General features: G+C 42.8%; 1 protein-coding gene across 1 annotated transcript in view; it reads left to right on the plus strand.

Moving 5' to 3' along the window:
* Window positions 1–23,191, plus strand: part of SPEG (striated muscle enriched protein kinase) — a gene marked incomplete at its 3' end in the record, with an annotated part of 116,691 nt that overhangs the window by 62,345 nt on the left and 31,155 nt on the right. Inside the window, 8 exon segments of the mRNA XM_029284274.1 lie at window positions 4,321–5,687; window positions 7,064–7,207; window positions 8,035–8,217; window positions 13,159–13,367; window positions 13,613–13,701; window positions 14,692–14,867; window positions 18,649–18,909; window positions 22,415–22,573. Coding sequence (XP_029140107.1) covers window positions 4,321–5,687; window positions 7,064–7,207; window positions 8,035–8,217; window positions 13,159–13,367; window positions 13,613–13,701; window positions 14,692–14,867; window positions 18,649–18,909; window positions 22,415–22,573 — 2,588 coding nt within the window.

The following is a 23,191-nucleotide window of genomic DNA, read 5'->3' on the forward strand; positions in this document are numbered from 1 at the left end:
GCCAGCAGTGTGCTGCAGCTGCCAAAAAGGCCAACACAGTGCTAGGCTGCATTAACAGAGGGATAGAATCAAGATCACGTGAAGTATTAATACCACTTTACAATGCCTTGGTAAGGCCACACTTGGAATACTGCATCCAGTTTTGGTCACCATGATGTAAAAAAGATGTTGAGACTCTAGAAAGAGTACAGAGAAGAGCGACAAAGATGATTAGGGGACTGGAGGCTAAAGCATATAAGGAAAGGCTGCTGGAATTGGGTATGTCTAGTTTAATGAAGAGAAGGATGAGGGGGGACATGATAGCAGTGTTCCAATATCTCAGGGGCTGCCACAAAGAAGAGGGAGTCAAGCTATTCTCCAAAGCGCCTGAAGGCAGGACAAGAAGCAACGGATGGAAACTAATCAAGGAGAGAAGCAACCTAGAACTAAGGAGAAACTTCCTGGCAGTTAGAACAATTAACCAGTAGAACAACCTGCCTCCAGAAGCGGTGAATGCTCCAACACTGGAAGTTTTTAAGAAGAGACTGGACAGCCATTTGTCTGAAATGGTATAGGGTTTCCAGCCTGAGCAGGGAGTTGGACTAGATGACCTCCAAGGTCCCTTCCAGCTTTATCATTATTATTATTATAACACAGGGGAGAGAGCTCAGAATTTCAAGGACCCTATCTACTTTCTTAGGACCAACTAGCCTAACCTCTGCCCAGATAATTAAGTAAAGATGTGCCTAAGTCATTCCCACAGGATCCATCCAACTTGAGTCCAACTTAAAGCAAAGTCCAAAAGATGCTTAGAATAACTCTCATAGCAGCCCCACAGGGGTTCTCCTGGTCCCTTTCTACAAGGACCTGGTCACTTGAAACAGGGCCCTTAGCTGGTTATTTGTGGCTGCAATAAGGGAAATGAGGCCTCTTTGTTGCTCTTACTGCCACAAAATAATTCCTAATAAAGGCTCTCTTCTATGTTGGAGTGCATTTGCTCTTTGTTTTCCACCAGCAATGTTCTACATATCTGTTGTATTGTTTCATCTCCTAGAGTTACTTTTTAAACCAGGGTGCTTTACAAGAGACACGAATGCAGCCTGATTGCAAGCATCCCCACGCGCACCCCACTCGCCCAACCAGATTTTGATAATAGGCTTAGCCCTCTCATCCACGATCAAATCATTTTATAGAATTCACGAGCCTTACACTCCCACCACCCAGCTGATTTTGAGCATATACCCAGGACACTGCAAATAAAAGGTATTATAAATCCATGTTTCCTTCTGGCAAAATCACACTTCAATAGAGATGACTGTTTTTGGATTGAGATGAGAAAGGAAGGACAGAGAACTTTGTAAGAAAAACACACACACGCACATTTTTCTCATTGCATGGTGGAGAGATATGAACTTTTGGGGGCTTTCAGCATGCAGCTACTCTGCCCTACAAACACTCCTGAAGTACCAGGAGAAGGCCAATCCTGTTTTACGAAGGGTGACCAGCTGCCTGGACTTCTTGATAGTTTGCAGCAAATTGCCTGTGCTTTGCAGCTGGCATCAGATGAGCCACATAATGACTGGCTCAAGATCATCCAGGTGACTTCATGTCTAAAGTGGGACTAGGATTCATGTCCTCCCACTTTTTAGCCTGATGCCTTAACCACTACATCAAACTGGCTCTCTAAATATCATTTAACAGCAATATTAAAGATTGGCTTTCAGATCACAGTCAGATACAGACCTCAGAGAGAATGAAACAACATTGTCCGGATCTGACATCATAAAAGCAATTCTTACTGTTGCTTTGCTGATTAATATGCCAACTTCCATTTCGAGGGTCAACGTTCATACCAGCAAATCAGAAAGTAACTGAATGGTTTGAGCTCCACTTTTAAGGATGCTGCATTTATATGATTAGAAAGGCCAATTTTGACTGGATAATATATTGTGGGAAACTGCTTACATTTGCACTGAATATTGACGTACAAAAACAAAAATTTTGCTTATTCAGGTTTTTCAGAATGCCGTCACCAATTTATCCAATGCGGTAAGGAGCTCTATTGAGCTAAGTAAAAGAAACGGGTTACCGCAGACTTAAAGATTTGTGGACCTGGAGAACAGTGGTCATTAGATATTTTGGACTACATTCCAAGAAGCATCGATGTATGTATAGTACTTAGATATGATGAGAGTTCTAGTCAAAAACACTCAGAAAACACCATATTGCCTACCCTTGGCTTAAATGAAGTCAAGAGGAAATTCTATAAACTTTGAGAAAGAAGTCTTTGATGAACTTTAGCTAAGTAGACTCTCATCACTTTTTTTTCAAAAGTGTCAGCGTGAGGAAGAGTGTTTGACTGCTGGTAGTTAAGAGATGTGACTCAATGAACCTGAATAGTCATGATATTTTAGTATTGTTAGCATAGGTTAGTTGTGTGAGCTAGTTTGGTCTAATGCAGGGATCTTCAAACTTGGCCTTTTATGACTTGTGGACTTCAACTCCCAGAAGGGAGGAATTCTGGGAGTTGAAGTCCACAAGTCATAAAAGGGCCAAGTTTGAAGACCCCTAGTCTAGTGGTTAAGGCACCAGGCTAGAAAGTGGCAGACCATGAGTTCAAGTCCCACCTTAGCCATGAAAACCAGTTGGGTGACTTTGAACCAGTCACTGTCTCAGCCCCACTCACATCACAGGGGCCTTGTTGTGGGGAAAAATAGAAGGAGGAAGGTGTATTGAATATGTTTGCCATCTTGAGTTATTTGTAAAAATAATAAAGGCAGGATACAAATAAAGAAAATAGGTAAACACAAATCTATACACAATGTCAGAAAAGTAGCAAGGCAAGGAAGCAAAATCAAGAGTTCATTAAGATGGAGCTATGATGGCCAAATTTCTTCCCCTCAAGATTCCCTCTAACTTCTGAGCTATTAGCACGTGCTGCCCACATATTTTATTCTTCAATGCTCTAATAAGAAACTAAGTGGCCAGCTGTTTCCCTTAAAAATGAAAAATGAGATTCAGTGGATACTGAAAATGACAGTAAAGCTGATGAACTGCAGAAGCAGTGAAAATATAGTTAGAATCTAATTGTGGGTAGAACTAAGTGATGTGTCTAGAAGAACAAATGATGCTGAAAGACTCCTTCATTTGCCACTTCTTCCTTCCTAAGGTTGCTTTCCCCACCTTTTCCTCGTGCTTATCATCAATAGAGCCTGCCTGTTATAACAAAGTGAAGAAAACGCTGTGATATCATAGACACATGCACCATTGTCCTTGTTTGTTTGACTCTGTGTACATATCTGAATGTACCTAAGTTTCCTGGAACATATTAAGATGACTTTGCAATGAATGTCTGTTTGTATGTACCATTGAATTAATTGTGTCTGTAGAAAAAACCATGTTTGAAAGGGATGCAGCTGTGTATTCTCCTCCCTTCTGTTGACTTTCTGACTGACGTTCCCGAAGGGATATAGAGGGGAGAAAGGTTTGTTGAGTTGGGTCGGAATGAGGGTTATTGAACTATATAGTGACGACTTGACCGACTAAAGGTATAAAAAAAGGTTGAACCTATGATTGACCTACGTAGTGTAAATCGTTTATTCTAACTGTCCACCTAAGAGGGACCAAATGAGTATCTTGTTAGAACAAGCTTGGGAACAAAAACTTTGGTTAGAAAGCATAACCTATCTTTATTTAATACAAATTACAGGATGTTAAATGTGGAAGGAATAGACCTTGGAGACTCACATTACCTGGCTAAACTATGTGATATAGAAGAAGCCAGATAAGTGTGTCCTTTTTTATACATACTTATTAGGGCTGTGTAGTGTTAGTTAGTCATTTCTAAAAAGTTGTGGGTAAAGGTACAGGCATCTGCCTGAAATTTGTTAAATCTATTGCATCTTTTTCTGGAATCTTACAAGTCAGGAAAAGACAGTTCTTTTATAGAGTTGCAGATAGGTACTGAATCCACCTCTTCCTGTGCACCAAAGCAGCTTTACAGGACTGAATCTGAAGCAAAAACTTAACATTTAAATGACTCCAAAGCCACACTGATGCTGTAAAAAAACAAATTCTCACAGAACTAACATTTCAGTATAGGTTAATGTATTCAGGTAAGATATGGTCACGGCTCTTTTTCTTCTCAATGAAGTGACAATTTCCTTTGCCCTTTTTCTCTTTCACCTAGGTAATTTGAACCCAGGTGTCACTGCAAGCCCTGATCCTCATGATCACAGTTCATTGTTCCTATAAGTATCTGATCCTTTTTGCTCATTTCCCTCGATTTCTTAGGATCTCCTGCCTTAGCAAACTTTACCTTATCTTATTTTCCAACCACAGCAGCCTCCCCCATGGTGGATATCGGAGGGATGATGTCAATAGCAGCAGCAAAACCAGCACAGATATTCTCCAACGCCCAGTAACCCCCCGAGCAGGGCAATGCCCAGTCCAGCCACCTGGAACCAGCCATGGTACCACACCACCTGTGGTTCCTCGAAGAAAACTCTTGATGCCCAATGAATTCCAGGACACGGCATCTGAGGAATTTGATGAGAAGTTGAAGCGCCCTAAATCATCTGGCTACTCTCAGGTTGGCACAGGAGAGTCACGGCCCCAGACACCACTGAGTGAGGCTTCCAGTCGTGTGTCTGTCCTTCGCCCATCCCCCAAGCTGCCACGGTCAGGCTCCAAGATTGTCGACAAGCTCAAATTTTTTGAAGAGCGACGGAAAAGTCTGGAGCAGAATGACAATCCTTTTGCAGGTCACACATGGCAACCCTTACGCAAGTCACGTTCTTTTGATCAGGCTGGTTTTGATGATGCCAGTCCCTTCCTCTCGGTTGGCTCTCACGAAGACCTTCAAGAGGATTCTCGTTCAGAATTTGGAGATGTATTTTCTCGGCGTCATATCTTCCATCAGAAAGCAGCCTCTTTGGATGAGCGCGGCCGCTTCTCCAGTCATGTACATGATATGGAACAAAAGTTTACTGAGGAACTGGGGCGCATCAAACGCACCGTGTCTCAACAGCAGCTGCGGCGATCCCAAGAATTGTTCAAGTCACCCACTGCAATTACCTCCATAGAGTCATCTGTCCCCAAGGTTCCACCGCCACGGAAACTTAAACCAATGAAAGTTTTCCCAGCTACAGAAAATGCACATGGTGTACAGCAGCTGGTTCTGTCCAGTGTGGGACTAGTGGGACATAGGGATGAGCCCAAAAAACCCCCAAAGATTCTGTCGAGGAGTGCAGCCATGACTGAGGAGGTAGGAGAACAGAACAGAGGTCAAAAGGAAACAGAACTGAATGGCCAAGATCTGCGGCAGAAAGTGGAGCAGTGTCCACTCTCCCGTGCTGCTCCAGGGGGACAGAAAAACGTGCTGCATGTATCAGCTTTAAATAGCCAGGATAGCACAGATAAAGGGCCTCTGAATGCAGCAAAAGTCAGCTATGAATCAAAGGGTCTAAGTGAAGCTTCACATGGCCGGAAACGGGAATCAGGACAGGATGGACATTCTCTGCCTTGGGCCAAGACAGAAACTGGCCCAGACAGAAGCAAAGCAGGGATCCATGGTACAAGCAGAGAATTCGACAGAAAGATTGGAAAAGTGACAGAAAAAAAAGACAATGCATTGCAACCTCAAGAAGGGAAGAGTGCACGGAGCAGAGGCAAAGGCCGACGGTCCCGACAAATCTCACCAGAACCAGGTAGGGAATACGTTTTGTGGGTCTATTGGGAAGGAACCTGACAAAGCCATGCAGAAATGGCTCATTTTCCCACACAACATGAAGAGGCCCTGGGTTCTGCAGAACTGAATTCATGGCATCCTAGGTACCTAGGATGCTCTTGCAAAAAGAATTAGTAAATGCTGAGGACATGTTCTCATCTCTTCCCTCCCTCATTTTTTCACTTTCCCATCTGTCTACCTCTTCGGGTTCTCTATATAGATTTGTATACTTAAACAATACTCCCTCGTTTTTAGCTGCCTATGTCAAGCTTGAGCCCGATTGCACTTCAGCTGTTTGTTTTAAAATGAGAGTTTTGCTGGCAAGCCTCTTAATGTCCTTGTGTGAGTGAAGGTGAAAAAGTTTGTGTCATGCTAGGTTCTTTTAGTTATTTCCTGTTATTGCTAATTATAATTCAGATTTAGGAAAATAGTAGAAATTGTTGCTCAAAATGGTAAGAGGACTAAGAGCTCTGAATCGGAACACAACTCATCAATTGTGTATGTGTGTGTGGGGGGGTGGAAGCAAAAGCAGGGGGGGAAAAGTACTGTATAGCATTGGTCCCCAACTCCCAGGCTGTGGCCCACTATCAGGCCATGGCCTATTCAGAATTGGGTCGCATGAGTAGCTGGCCAGAGCGTGTGCATGGCCCAGTTCCCCTCTCCTCCCCCCCAGTCAGGCCACCAAGCCACAAAGGTTGGGGTCCGTTGCTGTACAGTATAGAGGTGTAGCCACTGTGAATCAATTGGCTTCAAGAAATATGGTAACAATATTATAGATCAGTAATTTTATATTTCCAGACTGAATCATTTTCTTTGCCTTCTTCTCTATTTTATACACTAATACACAGGTGTCAAACTCACAGTCGTCACGTAATGTGTCATGACGTATCGCAACTTTTTTCCCATTGCCGGCAATGGGGTGGGCGCGGTTTTGTGTGACACATCCGGCCCACAGGCTGGCAGTTTGACATCCCTGCACTAATATATAGCACTGCAAATGATTGTATGCCTTTCCACATAATTAAAAAGTTATATGTAACTTAGAATGTGATAAGCCAGCTTTATTGCTTTTGAGGACTTAGTGGTTACAGGAGGATAGCATCATATCAAGAACTGTGATTCAAAAACTGGAGACATATTGAAGGAGATTAAGGGCTTTGAGCATCTATGCCAGCAAAAATAAGGATTCCCTCAGGATTTTATTTTGGAAGCAGTCCTTTATCTTCCTTATAGTGAAAAGATGCTACGCTTTAATACATTCCTCATGCAAGGGGAGCGCAAGACCTGTCTGCAGACTCTTAGCCCTCCTCCTTGCAGGTCTTCTAGTAATTGCTGTTTCTCCATCATTTTGTGCAGAATCTTCTGATGACTCCTACATTTCAGCGGGTGAAGATCCCCTGGAGGCTCCCATTTTTGAAATCCCCATCCATGATGTAGTTGTCATAGCTGGGACTGAGGTGCTGTTCAAATGCATCGTCACGGGCAACCCTTCTCCACAAGGTAAATGCATAGGGGTCAGAACAAATCATGAGAATCTGTGGAGTCTGGAGACTCCTAGCTCTCCGATTGTTTCATGCCCAGAGTTGTCTCTTCCCATAGGTATAAGAAATACTATGTTAATTCAACCATGATTTTTATATTGTCCAATTTGCATTGATAAATCCTGCTTAGGAACATGACACGTTTTTCTATTTTTATTTTACCTACATTTCTGATCTACTTCCAATAATGCTTCACCTTACATATGGAAAATACCGGACTTTGTCTGTTGGGCTTCATTCCTGGAATACTTAGTTTTCCCTCAAAATAAAAATTCAGTAAATTATTATTTCAAAAGAGCACTATCCTTATAAAAAGTAACCTGCTGAGAGAAGCGCACACCCAAACCTGTGGCAAGGGTTATTTATCTGGCAGCAATACGCTGCTGTTGTTGATATCTATTAAACTCAGCAGGTTATGAACTGATGAAAAACGGATTAAAACATGTTTTACATTCTTGCACCCCTACTTTATGTTTTGATCCATTCTACTTTTCCACTTGCCTCATTCAAGTTCAGCTTTCCGCATTCCTCCACAAAGTCTACAACGTGGCCCTCAACAAAAATTATGTTCTGTGACACCACCTTCATGAGGACGTGGAAATGTTCTAGGAAAAAGACAGAAGATAAACGTATAGTCTTGTCTCTTGATGAAATGTAGGGAAGGCAGAACTATATGTGATTTCATAACCAACGGTTCTTACACAACTAATACTGTTTTGACAAATGCAGAATAATCACTAGATTTCCACATACCACATCTCCCCCTGACTATGGTCTTTTCTGCAGTGTCTTGGAGGAAAGATGGCATCCCCTTTCGGAGCAGCACGACTCGTCCCATCAAAGCGGAGGGCGAACGCCACACTCTGCTGGTTAGGAGTGCCCGCATGGCTGATGCCGGTCTCTATACTGTCTGTGCTAGCAACGAGGTGGCTGAGACCTGCTGCAGTGCCATCTTAACTGTGCGGCCAGGTAAGGGCAAAGGGGGTGGGGAAGGTGCCAGAGCAGCCAGTCTGCCATGGAGGCTGCAGCCAGGCCGGTGTCTTAAGGCCAGAGGAGTTAAGAGGTTCATATTCCCACACGAGCATGTGAGAAGCAGCGTCAGGCTTGATTCTCAGTGTCCTGGATGGGGCCGCTTAGGCCAGCATTTCTGCTCCCGCTGAATAACGAGGCATGAGGCTGCCTTTACCCTACAAGGCTCGGTTTAGGCCAGCCTGTCTGACGAACAGCCAGCAGGCTTGGAAGAGAGAAGGAAGAGACGACCGGCTCCAACAGAGCAGAGGTGGCGGGATCGGGAGGGGCGGCGATCGCTATATCTTGGCCTGCGTCTTTATCGCGCCAATTCTACAGGGCAGGGCGGAGAGTTGCGGTTCCTGGGCACGTGCGAGTAAACTTTGTGAAAGGATGCCAATCAGCCCTTCCGTGGATTGGTCCGAAATGTGAGAGAGGGGACCAGCGGGGCTGGGCTGGTTGTCTGGAGCGCGGACGCCGCCCTCGGCCGAGGAGCAAAAGGGAAGGGGTTTGCGCGCTGGCTGCCGGCCCGGCTCTGGCGTCTCTCCTCCACCCTGTTAGCCGGATCCGTTTCTCCCCTCGTGGCGGAGATCCCCTATAAAGAGAGCCGGGGCTTCAGCTCGAAGCGGGGCTTCGGTTCAAAGCAATCGCACAGCGGCGATGTCTGCAAGAGTCCGCTTGCTGCGGGGATGGCAGGCGCAGGAGGGACGCGCCGTCCCTTCCCGATGCTCTCGCCGCAGCGCGATCCTGTGCTCGTTTTCACAAAAGTAAGATCCGCTGGGTTAAATGGCGTTTAACTTCAGGTATGTTTGCATAGCATGGCAATCGTGAGGTTAATTTGGAGCTGGAATTTATTCACCGAAAGTGGATTTAGGAAGTAGGGGAAGGAGCGAAGGAGGATTTATTTTGTTTTCATTATACCTTTGCAGTCATCTGGACGAAGGGGAATTGTGAGGAATGTGTGGTAGCAAAACGCATATCTATTAGCAAAAACCCACCGTAGTGAATTTCCAAAACCTTCAGTAATAAGGTAGTATATTCGACCTAGAACACCACATAGAGGTGGTGTTCTAGGCTAGGTTAAAGTAGGCTAGGTTTTTGGAACAGAATATGTTACCTTAGTATATTGTTGTTTAAACATGGCTATCACGTTAAGCCAAGATATACCTTTTGTGGGCAAGGCGTATTCGATGAATTATGGTTTCTAATTTATCTCAACTTTAGGGTTTAGTTTATTTTGCGAACTGATTATCTTCACCTGCTGCTGGGGTACATCAAATTGTGAGAGATTTGCAGTCCAATCTTTTTACCTTGTAGTGATGAAGGAAATTACAGCACAACTTCTCCAAGTCACAAGGGGGTAATCTGAGGAAAATGCTCTGATTGCTAGTCAGTTTTAATAAAGAGTTGAGAAGTCATATAGTTTTTGGATCTTAGGTAGAATCAGTATATTTGCTCCTCTTTGTTCCTCTGCCCCTATAAATAATATTTGTTTTAAATAATTCCCAATTGTTTTTATAGGGCAGCATTGGATAGTAGTACCATGGAGTATCACGATATTCTGCTTTCTCTTGGTCTGATGCCCCCAACTATATCCACTATACTGGTTTCCCCCATCAAGTTCAGGATCAGAACTATTCCTCCTCTGCCCAACCAGTTTAGTACAAGCTTTCATTGTCCAAACTATTAATGTCACCTTGGCCCTTTTCAGGGACAGCACGCCAAAAATGCTGCTGCCAGCATGAACAGATAATGTTAGTTATCCAAGATTGGAGTGCCCTATTCTTGGCTGATATCTTTTTCTTTGCTGATATGGATTGGCCATAATTCTTTTCGCCACCCAACCATGAATAATGGAAACCTCTGAAAGCGTTGGCTGTAGTATCTTTTGAAATATTTTACAAGAAGGTATTGTTGACAGTGCTTATGTTGTTTCTTGCATAGCGAAGGCCTTATGGCAAGTTCTATAATTACATATTTTTGCATTTGTTCTAAACTTCTACTTTTATACCAAATTGTAATTTGATCACATTAGATTCTGTTGACTAATTCATATACGTAGCTCTGAAAGGACAACATTTTCACATGACGTTATAGCCACATCAGATTTACATTAGAAGTTGTTTCTCATTTTATACCCATACATAAGGACTGACACCAACAAGGCCTGGACTAGACTGTTGTGGATGTTGACCTCCTGAGTTGATAAAATAACAGCTAAAATACAATGCAAAAAGGTAGGGAAAAAAAGGCCTACGATTTAAACCCTGTCTCTGACACCTCTCTTTCTCTCCAGATACATACACAAACACATACTTGATCCCTATACTTTATACTAAGCTGTCTGGTTTATTTTGTATAAATAAAGCCAGTTTGGTGTAATGATTAAGGTGCTGGCTTAGAAACCAGGAGATGGTGAGTTCTAGTTCTGCCTTAGGCCTGAAAGCCAGCAGGGTAACCTTGGGCCTGTCACGCTCTTTAGCCCAACATTTTATAATGTTGTGGGAAAAACAGGAGGATGAAGGAGTATTAGGTATGTTTGCCACCTTGAGTTATTCATAAAAAATAATAAAAGTGAGATAAAAAAATCTTTTAAAAATCTCATGTATTTGAAGCTTCTGCAGTTGGCTACTGAGTGTGGGTCAACTCTGCTGGTGTGAAGTCTGAAGTGATGTGTAAAAATGGACGATAGTATTGTACACTTCCCCGAATACATTGCTTGGAAGAATTTAGGACATTGGTCTTTCTCCCAATTCTTGGTAGTCCTCACATCTGCTGACGAAATTAGGTCTGATTGAGGAAGCTTGCCTTGTTGAGGAGATTTCCTGGTTGTTAACTAGTATTCTGAACTGTCAGTAATCAGATGAGATTGTGAATTTGTTTACAAAAAATGAATTGATAAATTTGAAGTGATGTGGATGAAGTCTGCATAAGGTCTTCATCACTTAACCAGTGGAACAACCTGCCTCCAGAAGCGGTGAATGCTCCAACACTAGAAGTTTTTAAGAAGAGACTGGACAGCCATTTGTCTGAAATGGTATAGGGTTTTCTGCCTGAGCAGGGGGTTGGACTAGATGACCTCCAAGGTCTCTTCCAACTTTATTATTATTATTACTTCAGACAAAGGTCTTACTAGGAAATGTTACAGTAATCACTTACGGATCAAGATGGAGGAAATGACATGTTTAAATGTACTGTCATAGTCTAGCAAAAAACCCCTACCTGTTTATGAAATACGGAGAGGCCGTTTAGCTTCAGCTTTTTATCTGAAATACAATTTTTGTACATATGTGGTAAGATTACTTTTCCAGTGAGGTAGTATTTCAACAGGTGAGCATCTCAGCTATGAAACATCCAGGCCTGGGAGGATTGCATATTGTATAACATTTCTGATTTTGTTGTTCTGCTTCACATCGACCAGTAGACGTCTTTTAATAGAAGTGAAAATAGTCTTGTTGAGATAATGTTTTTTTGTAGCAGTACAATGGCCTGTGGGGATGCTTGAAGGTGGGCATTTTTCTTACAGCATACTCAACTGCATCCTAAAACCCAGTGGAATAGTTCAAAGGAAAGAAAGGGAACGATTGCCATGGGGCTTGAAGAGAGGTAAAAAAAAAAATTGGCAGCTAACATCCTGGGAAAGGGACAGAGTAAAAGCAACAAAGCCAATCTAGCCTAGGCTCTTCGGGCCAATGTTTGTGTTAAGAGGGATTGTAACAGTATACTGTGGCTGCCTTCCTGACTTTCTCTCAATTACAGCTCTCTGGTAAATAGTCAAGTAGGGAAATTCACGTGGGAAGAGTGAATAATATAATTGTATCCCACAGAGTAAAATAGGGAACTATGGACGACACACAATTTTACTTTTTTATATAATAAGACACTGCATGAAACCTGAGCAGATTATGCCTTAATTTTCTTACGGTTGAAGAAAAATACACTTTTGAAGAACCTGTTCGTATGTATGATTATGGGCTTTCCCCACATGCACTGAAGAATGGTATAAACATTCCCTAGCAACGTATTTGTTTCTTGTCGTGCCCCCTTGATACTCTTTTGAAATCCAGATTTCATGAATGAGACAACCTTAAGTTGTCTTTAGCTGTATTGAAGCTCAATAGTATTTCCCTCCTTATTCTAGCATTGCCTTACAGTAGGCTCAAAGGATGCAAAATCCTTTATTCATGGAGGGAAGTCAGGGGATTGTAGTGCCTTGAGACAGAAGCAGTAGCGACAAGATATAGATCAGCAATAGGTGCGGCAAATTTCATCCCGGTATAATTTTCTGCCAAAGTGGGGAGCATTAACTCAGCAGTGAGAAGCTACTGTTATCTTTGTGAAGGGTAGTACTTCTGTAAGAAAGAGGAAGAGATTTGCCCTTTCTGAGTAATCATTAACCATGATATAAGCAAGTAATCATCCTTGATATGATGAATTCCTGTTTTCTGTGTGGGAACATTATTACTCTAGTTACTTCAAAAAGAGTCCAGGCAGGCAAATAGTCCCTCATTTGCTTTGTTTGCATTCCCAAGCATGCTGGTTTAGTAATAGAATTCTTTAGAATAGAATTCTTTATTGGCCGAGCGTGATTGGACACACAAGGAATTTGTCTCCGGTGCATAAATCATGATCTTAATCATAAAATACAATAATCATAAATCGCAAGATACAGTTAAATTAAATCATAAGATAAAATAAGGCAGGAAGATACCTTAATTCTCAGAACTGTGGGATGGGGGAGAATAATACCATGGGATATCATTTAAGAAGTTAGATTTTGCTTGTTATATGTGGCTGACTCAGTTGCCTGCGATTCGTTTGGGCTCTCTGTTGGCTCTGTTTTCTCCTATTTTGCTGGGCTCTGCCCAATCTGTACTGTTACGTTCTTCTGATTTTGTCCAGCTCCCCCAGAGATCCACAGCCGATTGATGCCCCGCCGTGAAGTCATCAGCCCTGTCACCTCAGATGAAGAGTACCTGAGCCCTTTGGAAGAGTTCCCCGAGTCGGTCACCCCTCAGCACCACCCTGTTATGAAAGTTCAACCCCGCTCTGAGAGTGGCCTGACCGCGGCACACGCAGACCTTAACTTCAAGGCTGCACCATGTTTTGAGGTGAGGTTAGAAAATGGCATGAGACCAAAGAAAAGAAGCCAGCAGCCTTGACCTACTTGGATAATAGTCGTCCAAGGGTGTAAGGCTGTAAACAATACCCTGGATTGTGAGTGGAGTAGAATCTGGGTCTGTTTGCTGCATGCGGCAAGAAACAAGCTGTAGCCCCTTATATTCCCCCAGAAGGATGGGAGGAAGGAAGTTTTTGAACTCAAAATTGTCATGATCTTGGGTGCTCTCTTTTGTAGATAGCACTAAGTGACCAGACGGTACTGGAAGGACAAGATGTGGTCCTGCGCATTCGGGTGCAAGGAGAGCCCAAACCCATTGTGCACTGGTAAGTGGGGTTACATGTTTCAGTATGATTTTAAAAGTATTCCTGTCCTCTCTTCCAGACACTGTTCTTAATGGATAAGATGGCAGCGGTGGGAGTATCTCCCGTCCTGCAAAACAACAGCTGCCTTCAGGCATTTAGCCAAGCAAGCCTTTATACTTTTTTCCCTCCTCCCAACCTATCCATCAGTGTTTCACAACTAATTAACCGTTATATAAGGTGTCAGTTGACGTGATATTTTAAGAGGTTTGTAGAATTATGTTATTGTTTTTTCATTCCCAGGAGGCACTAATTCACAATGGGAAAGGTTAATTTATATCTGTATGGTGGAAATGCGAAAGGAAAAAAAAGATTTGGAGTGTCTTTAGAACAGGAATAAGCCTGAGAAAGTGTAATCTTGGATTCCCTGTTGCCAGTAAAATTCAGCAATGGTGTTAAAATGCCACAAAAAAAAGTCATTTTAGCATTCAAATTTGTTGCATTTCCACTGCCAGCAATAGCAGTAATGCAGGTATCTGATCTGTTTTCTTCCCCGCTTCACCTTATCAAAGAAGCCAAACCCATTAGTTTTCCATTGTTCCTTATAATGGAAGCATAATGAGGTCCTTCTCTTTTGCTCCATGTTTGTGAGATGCAGCAGGTGGATGGAAAGGGTGTGAATGTTTTGTGCTCCTGGAAATATGTGAATCTGGACTGCTACCAGAGGGGGCACAAATGGTACCCTAACCCTGTTTTTTAAAATAGTGGTCTCAGCTCTGATATATATTAAGTTGGCTAGAAGAAATAGAAAGAAATGAACATCTAGTCTTCTGGCTTGGATTGCCCTGAATGAAGTATAAGAACAAAATGTAACAAAACAGGGATATGGCAGAACCAAAATATGCAGTATTCTTCTGGATATGCAGTGATGGAAAAGCAAGTGTGTGAATTGTCTCTTGAAGGTGGGCGATGTTAAGCGCTGCAAGCTTTCAGACTCTCTGTTCTGAACTCTAGGTTGAAGAATAGACATCCGGTAAAATACGGACGGCGCATTTCTGCTGTGGAAGAAGAGGATGGATCATTCTGCCTCCATATCCGCATGGTGGAATGCACAGATGCTGGCTATTATGCCTGCAAGGCCATAAATGAATATGGCACCAAACAGTGTGAAGCCAAGCTTGATATACAAGGTATCTTTGGGAATTCCAGAGCATGAGAATTATAGTAATGCTTTGCCAGTCATGTGATGATCTCAGAGACCCCACCTGCATGTCTGCTTCTTTCTTCCACTCATCAACCATCCCGCTCCCCCAATGTGAACATGCTTGCAGTTTGCTCATAATCTTGGTACTATCTCTCTAGCCACCAGGAGCTGCTTCATGGCCATTGACTAAAGGAGAGGTCCCCAACCTTGGCAACTTTTAAGACTTGTGGACTTCAACTCCCAGAATTCCTCAGCCAGCTTGACTGGCTGAGGAATTCTGGGAGTTGAAGTCCGCAAGTCTTAAAAGTTGCCAAGGTTGGAGACCCCTGGACTAAAGCCATCTTGAGGGCAAGGATGGGGAATACATGAAAACAAGAAAACACTCAGGAGTACAAAAGTAATTACATTTTATAAACTTTATAAAAAGTTTTGAATATTCAGGGTCTTTGATAAAATAGCTTTTGGTAATCTTCACAACAGCCTTGAAGAATCCTCAGGATCACCCTCATATTGCACTTGGAGGTCTAGAGGTACTAGCGTCTTCTTCTTTTCATAAGAGTTTGTGCTTGCTATCAACAGGGAAATTTGAAGCAAGAATTACTTTATTCATAGGTCAATTTCTATATTTGTTACACATGTGATGTAACATTTGGGTATGTGCCTTCGAGTGAGGTTTTGACTTCTGGCAAGTGCCTGGATAGCCCCTGCAGTTTTATTGGCAAGATTTCAGGCATAGTTTGTCATTGCTTGATCCCAAGTCATCAAATGGCTTCAAGCATAAGGCAGGACTAGAACTCCTAGTCTCCCAGTTTTCATTGACACTTTTGATAATGCCTCCTACATCAGTGAGCTCCATTTGCAAAAAAGAAGTAGGGTACATAATAATCTGCCTGACCTCATATCCCCATCATATTTTCCCACGACTTAGCAGGATTTTTTTTCCCTGTTCAACTTATTTATTGTTATTTAAGAGATGGATGCCGGGTTTGCCTCCTTCCTTCCAGTTAATACTCATCAGGAATCAGGTGCTTAAGTATGTTTCCATCCTCCTCATAGAGCATCATCTTCATGGAGCCCCAAATTGGGTGTAATGGGTGATGCATAGCTACCATAGGTCTGTCTTTTCTCATAGCTTCTAAAAAAAAGGTTGGTTTCAGTTGCCCGATCCTATATTTGGTTTAGCTCTGATCCACAGCAGTGTAACAAAAAAGGAGCTGGATCTGCACTCTTCTAGCAATTAAGAAAATTTGGCGTTTGCACTATCTCCATTTTGGAGTCATTAACCAAATGAAAAACGTGGGATAGAAATGTAAATAAATAGAAACTCTTCCTACATTAAATTAGCCGCTGCCCTTTGAGGATTTCCCTGGTCTATTTTAACCTATTTTCTTGCTGTCTTTTTTTGCTGAGTAACAGCCCATTGCTCTTGATTCATTGCATCACTCTTGGGAAAATAGAAGCAGGCTCTCTTACAAGTACCTGAACAAAAGTGCTTACTGGACCCACTATTTGGATCTGCAGAAAGTTTCTCGATGACATGTTTTCCAAGCTAGCAGTAGGGGAATCTACTGTTTTGCCCGGCTTCACTTTGGGATTGATTTTTACAAAGAAGATGATACTGTGAGATAGGTGTGAGAGTTTATGTGTGCAACTGCTTTGTGTTGAAGCATTTGCTTTTGTCAGCCAGTATCTACAAATGTGTTTGTGCTGTGGTGACCATCTTTTGCTTAGACTGAGCATGTATGAATTTGTCTGTGCTTTTTGTTTTATGTCCATCATGCTACACTAACCCTTCGCTTGCTGACTGTGTTTTTGTCTGTACAGGGAGAGTGAGCTAAGGTACTCCTGGCCCCTGGGCCACTCTAGCCAGACAACCTGGGCAGTTGCCTCTACTCCCGGCACGACTGAACAAACCAGGCTGGCAAGGCTTGGCTTCTGGATGGCCAGCGCTGAGACTCACCTTGGATGCAGAGCCTGGTTGCAGCTAGGGGAATGGGACACAGCGGGTGGGAAAGTAGTTGGGGGGGCTCCCTTTAGCTGTCTGAGCAGTTCTGAGCTCCCTGTGGCTATATGAGCTGAATTAATCTGTGGCACCTCCTTAGTGTTTGGGCAGGGAGCTTTTATCCAGATGGATCTCCATATGGTCTGTGCTAGGCACAGAATCTCAAAAGTGGACAGCATGCCTGTGTAACAGGCATTTCCCACCCAGGTGCTGATGGTGGACAGTGCCCATTCTGGCCTTCACTGCTGTCTGGCCTACACTATGGCCAGTGTGTGGTGCTGTTTTCTTCATGTGTCCATGTCTCCTTGCCTCCTCTGCCTTTGCCCACTCCTCTTCCTGGGGGCTTAGAGCAGAATGCTAGCTTGTCCTCTTCCCTGCTGGTCTCTCAAGAGGCTTCTGCTCATCCATGGAGCCAACACATTAAAATGAGGTAGCTTTGAAATGAACAGGCCACATCTGGACATTGTTATGCCTCAGCTCCAAGACCCCTCAGTTAGAAGGCCACTTAGTTCGGCATCTTTATCCAACCACGACCTCTGGGAAACATAAAGTGAACAGGAAAGACCCTTTTGCCCAGAACTATGTAGAATGGAGAGGGGTTTTTGGAAATAAAGGGAGGCCACTAGACTTTGATCTCCAGATACCTTCAGTGGAGGCCAAGGATGCTGTCTCTTTCCATCATTCTGCTCCCACTCTGGGAGTATCTCACAGGAACTGGGCTATAGAGAATCCTCTTTTTGTAGATGAAATAAAGTCTGTTTGTTTGGTAAAAGTACTGTGTGGTTTGTTCTTAGCATAGATCCTTGTTTCCCTTCTCCCCACGTCCCTTTCTTATTCCATATCATGCTCTTGTGTTCTCCATACCCCATCATGGTTTCCCATTCAGATTGAGTTTGCCTTGGATGATGATCGCTTTGTCTCCATTCAAGTTTTGTTGCAGTGGTTAATGAGTTGCCAGCTACACTAGGAGAAAACCATTCTTAACTAGTCTGTTTGCATCTGAAGGGCGGGGTAGAAATACCGATCTAAATAAATAACTGTGCTGCTTTTCCACAGCTGAACACAATCTGTTCATTTTTAGAAAGGAGAAACAAGCCTTGTTCATAGCGTTGAACGGAGATATTGAAAATAGAGTACATACACAGATAAAACGTTGCTCTGTTTTGCTCTAAATCTTCCAGTTTTGAAATTTGTAAGTTAGTTGTTTCCTCTTGGCTCAGGAAAGGCTTCACTGGAAAACTGATAACATTTTCCTTTTGTGAGGTATTGTGATATTTAGGATATAGGAAGAAAAGGGCTGCTGGGTTGTACATGCTTCCTGTTCCTTTGCATTTTGAACATCTAAGGTCATCTGCAAAGGGGGGGGGGGGATGACAGTTGTTTTCCCTGCCTTGAAAGAACGCAGGATCATAAATTTCTGTCTCCCTTATGATTTGGAAGAACAGACATTCAGAATTCCTGGAAATGTAGCAAGTGAATGATCTGCACCTGAGGCCAGAGAATAATTCTGAAATTCAGATTTGCATTTAACTTCTTTATGAGAGCAGTGTGTAACAGTTGCCAGCTAGGGTAGGATAATCCAAGCTTTAACTTCGCAGATCAACAAGGTTGTAGCAACGTGGCAATTTAATTTAACCATAAACTATCCATTGCATGCTTTCCACACCTTACCCTTTGCATCCTGTCCCGTTTGGTTCCATTGCTCAGAGACACATCTCTTTCTCTCTTTTTCCATTTCCTCTTCCTGTTCCCTCCTTCTTCCCAGTGCACCCTGAGACACACTCCCTGGCGGTGCTGACCCCGCTGCAGGACGTGGTGGTGGGGGCTGGGGATGCAGCGATCTTCGAATGCCTGGTTTCTGGCCCACCGGATGTGGATGTGGACTGGCTGTGGCGGGGGCGCCTTCTGCAGCCTGCCCTGCTCCAGTGCAAGATGCATTTTGACGGGCGCAAGTGCAAGCTGCTGCTTACCTCTGTGCATGAAGATGACAGTGGTATCTACACGTGCAAGTTAAGCACAGCTAAAGGTAAGGATGGTGGAAATGCTGTGGAAGCAGAGGTCAAGACATAGGACAGTGGTGGCGAACCTGTGGCACGGGTGCCAGAGGTGACACTCAGAGCCCTTTCTGTGGGCACACGTGCCATCGCCCCAGTCCTAGGCCTTCAGCTGGGTTTTATAAAACCTTTTTGCTTTAGGTCTCTGCCACCGTGTGCAAAAAAAAAAAAAAAAGGTTCAATCAATCAGTCAATTTCAACTTCTTGCGGGAAAAAAAAATCTTGCAAAGTTGGAATTGATTGATTTAACTTTTTAGTCCCACCCAGTCTGCTGTTACCACCGCAGCCACGCCCAGCCAATGGGCCACACCCACCCGGCACCTGACGATGCATAAGTGGGTTTGGGGTTGCAGTTTGGGCACTCGGTCTCTAAAAGGTTCGCCATCACTGACATAGGAGAAAGGATCTGGGTTCACACACTGAACTTAAGGCAAACTGACGTAATCGTGATTTGTCAATTGGGTTCACACAATAAATGTAACTGAGGTTATGCCTCTTCGACGTGTAATTCTTGTAAGTCACAAATCATAGTTTACAAATCAGTGATTGTGTTCACATAACATACTAAGCAAAACCCCAAGAACCCTGCAACTTTTGAGATATTAATCTTATCCCTAAAATAAGCCATAGATAGAACACTTGGGGGTTGAGGTGTTAACTTCTCATCTAGTCACTAAACCTGTCTTTTCCATCTGTCTGATAAACCAATGTTGTTTCTTAATTTTATTTTTAAAAAGTGTCAATGTTGATTTTCCACTTCAAATTTTCATTATAAAAGCATGAGAGCAAGCCGGGCTGGTTTGTTTCTCTCCCCTTTCTGTCAGGTAGCAAGCTTACTCCCAGGTGGCAACAGTGATGGTTTAAAACACACCCACAGATACAAACATCAGCTTTGAAATGCCAATAATAAGTAGCAAGGACTGCAGAGGAGGAGGAGCTTGTGAGTGTGGGCAAAGAAAGAAGCTCAGTCAGCAGGGTGGTAAAAAACCAAATCCCCTCCAGTCATGCTGGAGCGTATAATCCCATTCCTTACTTTACAGTGTTTGAGCTGTGGTTTGATGGATGTAGACAGGGCACATTGTGAAAGATTGTGCTGCAAGGGTGGGGAATTGGAGCTGGGAACAGTTTAGCAACAGCTGGAAAGCCCCATCTTTGTGATGCAGGTAGTCCTTGACATTTGTTTACAAAATGAAAAAAGGGGTTAAACTGAGAAAAGAGAAAAGTAAAATGATTCCCATAGCCAGAACTAAATTTATTAATTGATGTTTAGATTATTATTTCTGAGGCTAAATTCCTGAGCACATATTTGTACAAGGAATCATTTGACTTTTGTAGTTCACTGGCTTACACTGAAGGTAAAACAATGTCCCTTTTGACTTGTGCTTAAGTCTTAGTGATTCCAGGAGCACATCTATCGTTTTTCTTAGTGGGAAAGTAGCTTGCTGTCTCCTTCTTCACACTTCTTCGTCAACCTCCCATTCTAGTTCACAACTCTGGGATTTAAAAAAAAAAAAAAAATAGCCAAGACCAATCAGTTGCTGCTATTATCAGAATCTAGAGTTTGTGCTGACTGTATTTTGGTCTTCCAATGCACCCATGCCCAAATCTAGCTAAAAACAAATATACATATGCAAGAAGCCTAACCTCCTCCCCTCTAAGAAGGAAATTATGTACAGTATCTCTCCTTCCTGGCAGTAAATCAGTTGGGAAGCAAAAAGTAGACAGAACATCTTGATTAGAAGCTCTGTGAAATAGAGTTCAAGGTGTATTTTTCTGGCAACTTTTTATTTCATTGTAAAATGTTGGAGTGAAAGCACTATTTTGAAATGATTTTGCACTCTTGCTTATTTCTGCTTTTTTAAAACCATTATCATTCCCCTTTTTAGAAGCCAAAATCATCATAAGACAACTTACAATCAAATATACTAAAATGTACATGCACACAGACTATGTAAGGTCATGAACTAAAGCAGCAGTATAAAACACGTAGCTTAGCTAAACAACCTAAATAAAATGCACCAAACAATTAAATGGATTGAAAACAAGACTGGAATCAGATGCACATTCCTTTGGGAAGCTGATATGTCCATAAACATGTAGGTCACCACTGAAAAAGCTTGTCTTCACATGTCTTCTAGTCTGATACATGGCACATACTCACAGAGGTTCAGATCAATAATAAAACAAAATACTAAAAAAAATAGCATCTAAATTGCCTCTTAGGAATCTTTATCTCCTATGTACTGTAGTTGCTTAGTGTATTGCAGAAGTGTGATTGCATCCAGAGCTTTTCAAACTGAAAAGCATCTGTAGATTTTATAGGAAGTTCAAAATGGTTTGCAAATAATACTACATTCCATGCTGATTTTGCCCCTGGTCAAATATGTTTCACAGATTATTGGAGCAATACAGCATGAGAAAACAAAGCAAATACTAAAAATCGTGTTTCAAAGTTCCTTCATCTTGTGACAAGCTATAGCAGCTTTGTAGTAGGTTGATTTTTATTGTAACATTATACTTTGATGCAGACCACCCCAGGTATACATAAATTCAGTTAGGGATTACATATTAAAAGTAATATTATGAAATCATTTAAATAAACAAGTTTGCTTTGGTAGTGGTGGCTGTAACATTCTTAGAGGAGAAAATTTACACGTTATTTACATTTGATTCCCAGACTGAGGGGGGAAATCTTGTAAAGCAGAAAGCTGGAAGGGATCTGGCAAACTTTATGCCTTTCTATACAACCGGATGAATGGATTCTGTTACTGTAGAAATGGAGGCAGAGTTGCTCTGAATTGGGAGAAATGCTCCAGGCAGGTTTGCCGTGAAATTAGTTCTGATCTGGCCTTACTAACAATCTGCCATGCCAACATTTATCAGATAATTCATTTCATGTGTCAGGAAAAGTATAACTTAAAATACAAGAGTGGACCCATGGCCAAAATGCCAATCTCTAGAGTTCCATTTCCAAGAAGAATTTGGCATTCAGAGGAAGAAACAACATTTAAGAAGGGTACAGAAAGGGTAAAAATTTCATTTCATTTTCTGGATATTCTCGCCTTTTGGAGAGGTTCTTGCCTTTCATATCTTTTACAAATAACTCAAGGTGATGAACATACATAATTCTCCTTCCTCTTCCTCTTTTTCTCCACAATAAACCTCTGTGAGGTGAGTTGAGCTGAGGTAAGTTGAGCTGAGAGAAAGTCACCCAGCTGGCTTTCATACCTAATATGGGACTAAAACTCATTGTCTCTTGGTTTCTAGGCCAGCACCTTCAGCACTACACCAAACTGGCTCTTTTTTTCCTCCTAATATCTTTCCATGCTTACTCATATATCTCAAGACCAGGAAAAGCCAACTGCATAGCAAGCTGCTTTCCTTGCCCTGTAGTCTTGCTAGGTTCCAAAGCTTTTAAAGGCAAGAAAAAGATGAATTCCTGTGGATTCTTTGTTGACTGTCCACTGTGCTTTGCAGATGAGCTGACCTGCAGTGCCAAGCTAACAGTGTGGCCTTCACGCCATCCCCTCTTCACCCGCAAACTGGAATCTGTGGCTGTGGTGGAAGGACGAACAGCACGGTTTGACTGCAAGATCAGTGGAGAACCCCCACCGACCATCGTTTGGACCCACTTTGGTAATTGTCTCCACCCTGCAGTTCAGAGACACTGGATTACAAGATATGCTAAGATCAGGCGGCATGGCTATGGAGGGAGTGTCAATATATATGGATTGTTGTCCACTTACTTGGGCCGGGCATGGTGGTAAAGAGGCAGGAGGCCAAAATCTTATCATTCTCTTTCAAAAGGCTGTGGGAACATCTGTAGAACAGCCAGACTTGCAATAAGCTGCCACATCAGAAATCAGTTTTTGGTCTCCTAGTGCAGGGCTTTTCAACCAGTGGTACGGGTACCACCTGTGGTACATTGGCACCTGGCAGGTGGTATGCGACCATCTTAGAAAAGTGGTAGTGGGGGAGGGGAATGAGCTGAACCGGTGGCAGCACCGCACAAGCCTGAGCGAGAGATGGCTGGAGCTGCAGGGCTGTCAGGGCTCAGTGGAAGCGCCAGGATCAGCGCCAGGCTCCAGCTGGAGCTTGGCGCTGATCCTGGTGCTTCTGCTGAGCCCTGAAGAAGCACCAATCAGCTGGAATGTTGTAGCATCTCCAGGGTCTTGTGATTTACATTCAGATGCTTGGCAACTGATTCATATTTCTGATGGTCACAGTGTCCCAGGGTTATCTGAAGTGACCAAA

Source organism: Protobothrops mucrosquamatus, unplaced genomic scaffold, assembly GCF_001527695.2.
Source record: "Protobothrops mucrosquamatus isolate PMUCROS unplaced genomic scaffold, P.Mucros_1.0 scaffold481, whole genome shotgun sequence".
Taxonomy (NCBI): Eukaryota; Metazoa; Chordata; class Lepidosauria; order Squamata; family Viperidae; genus Protobothrops; species Protobothrops mucrosquamatus.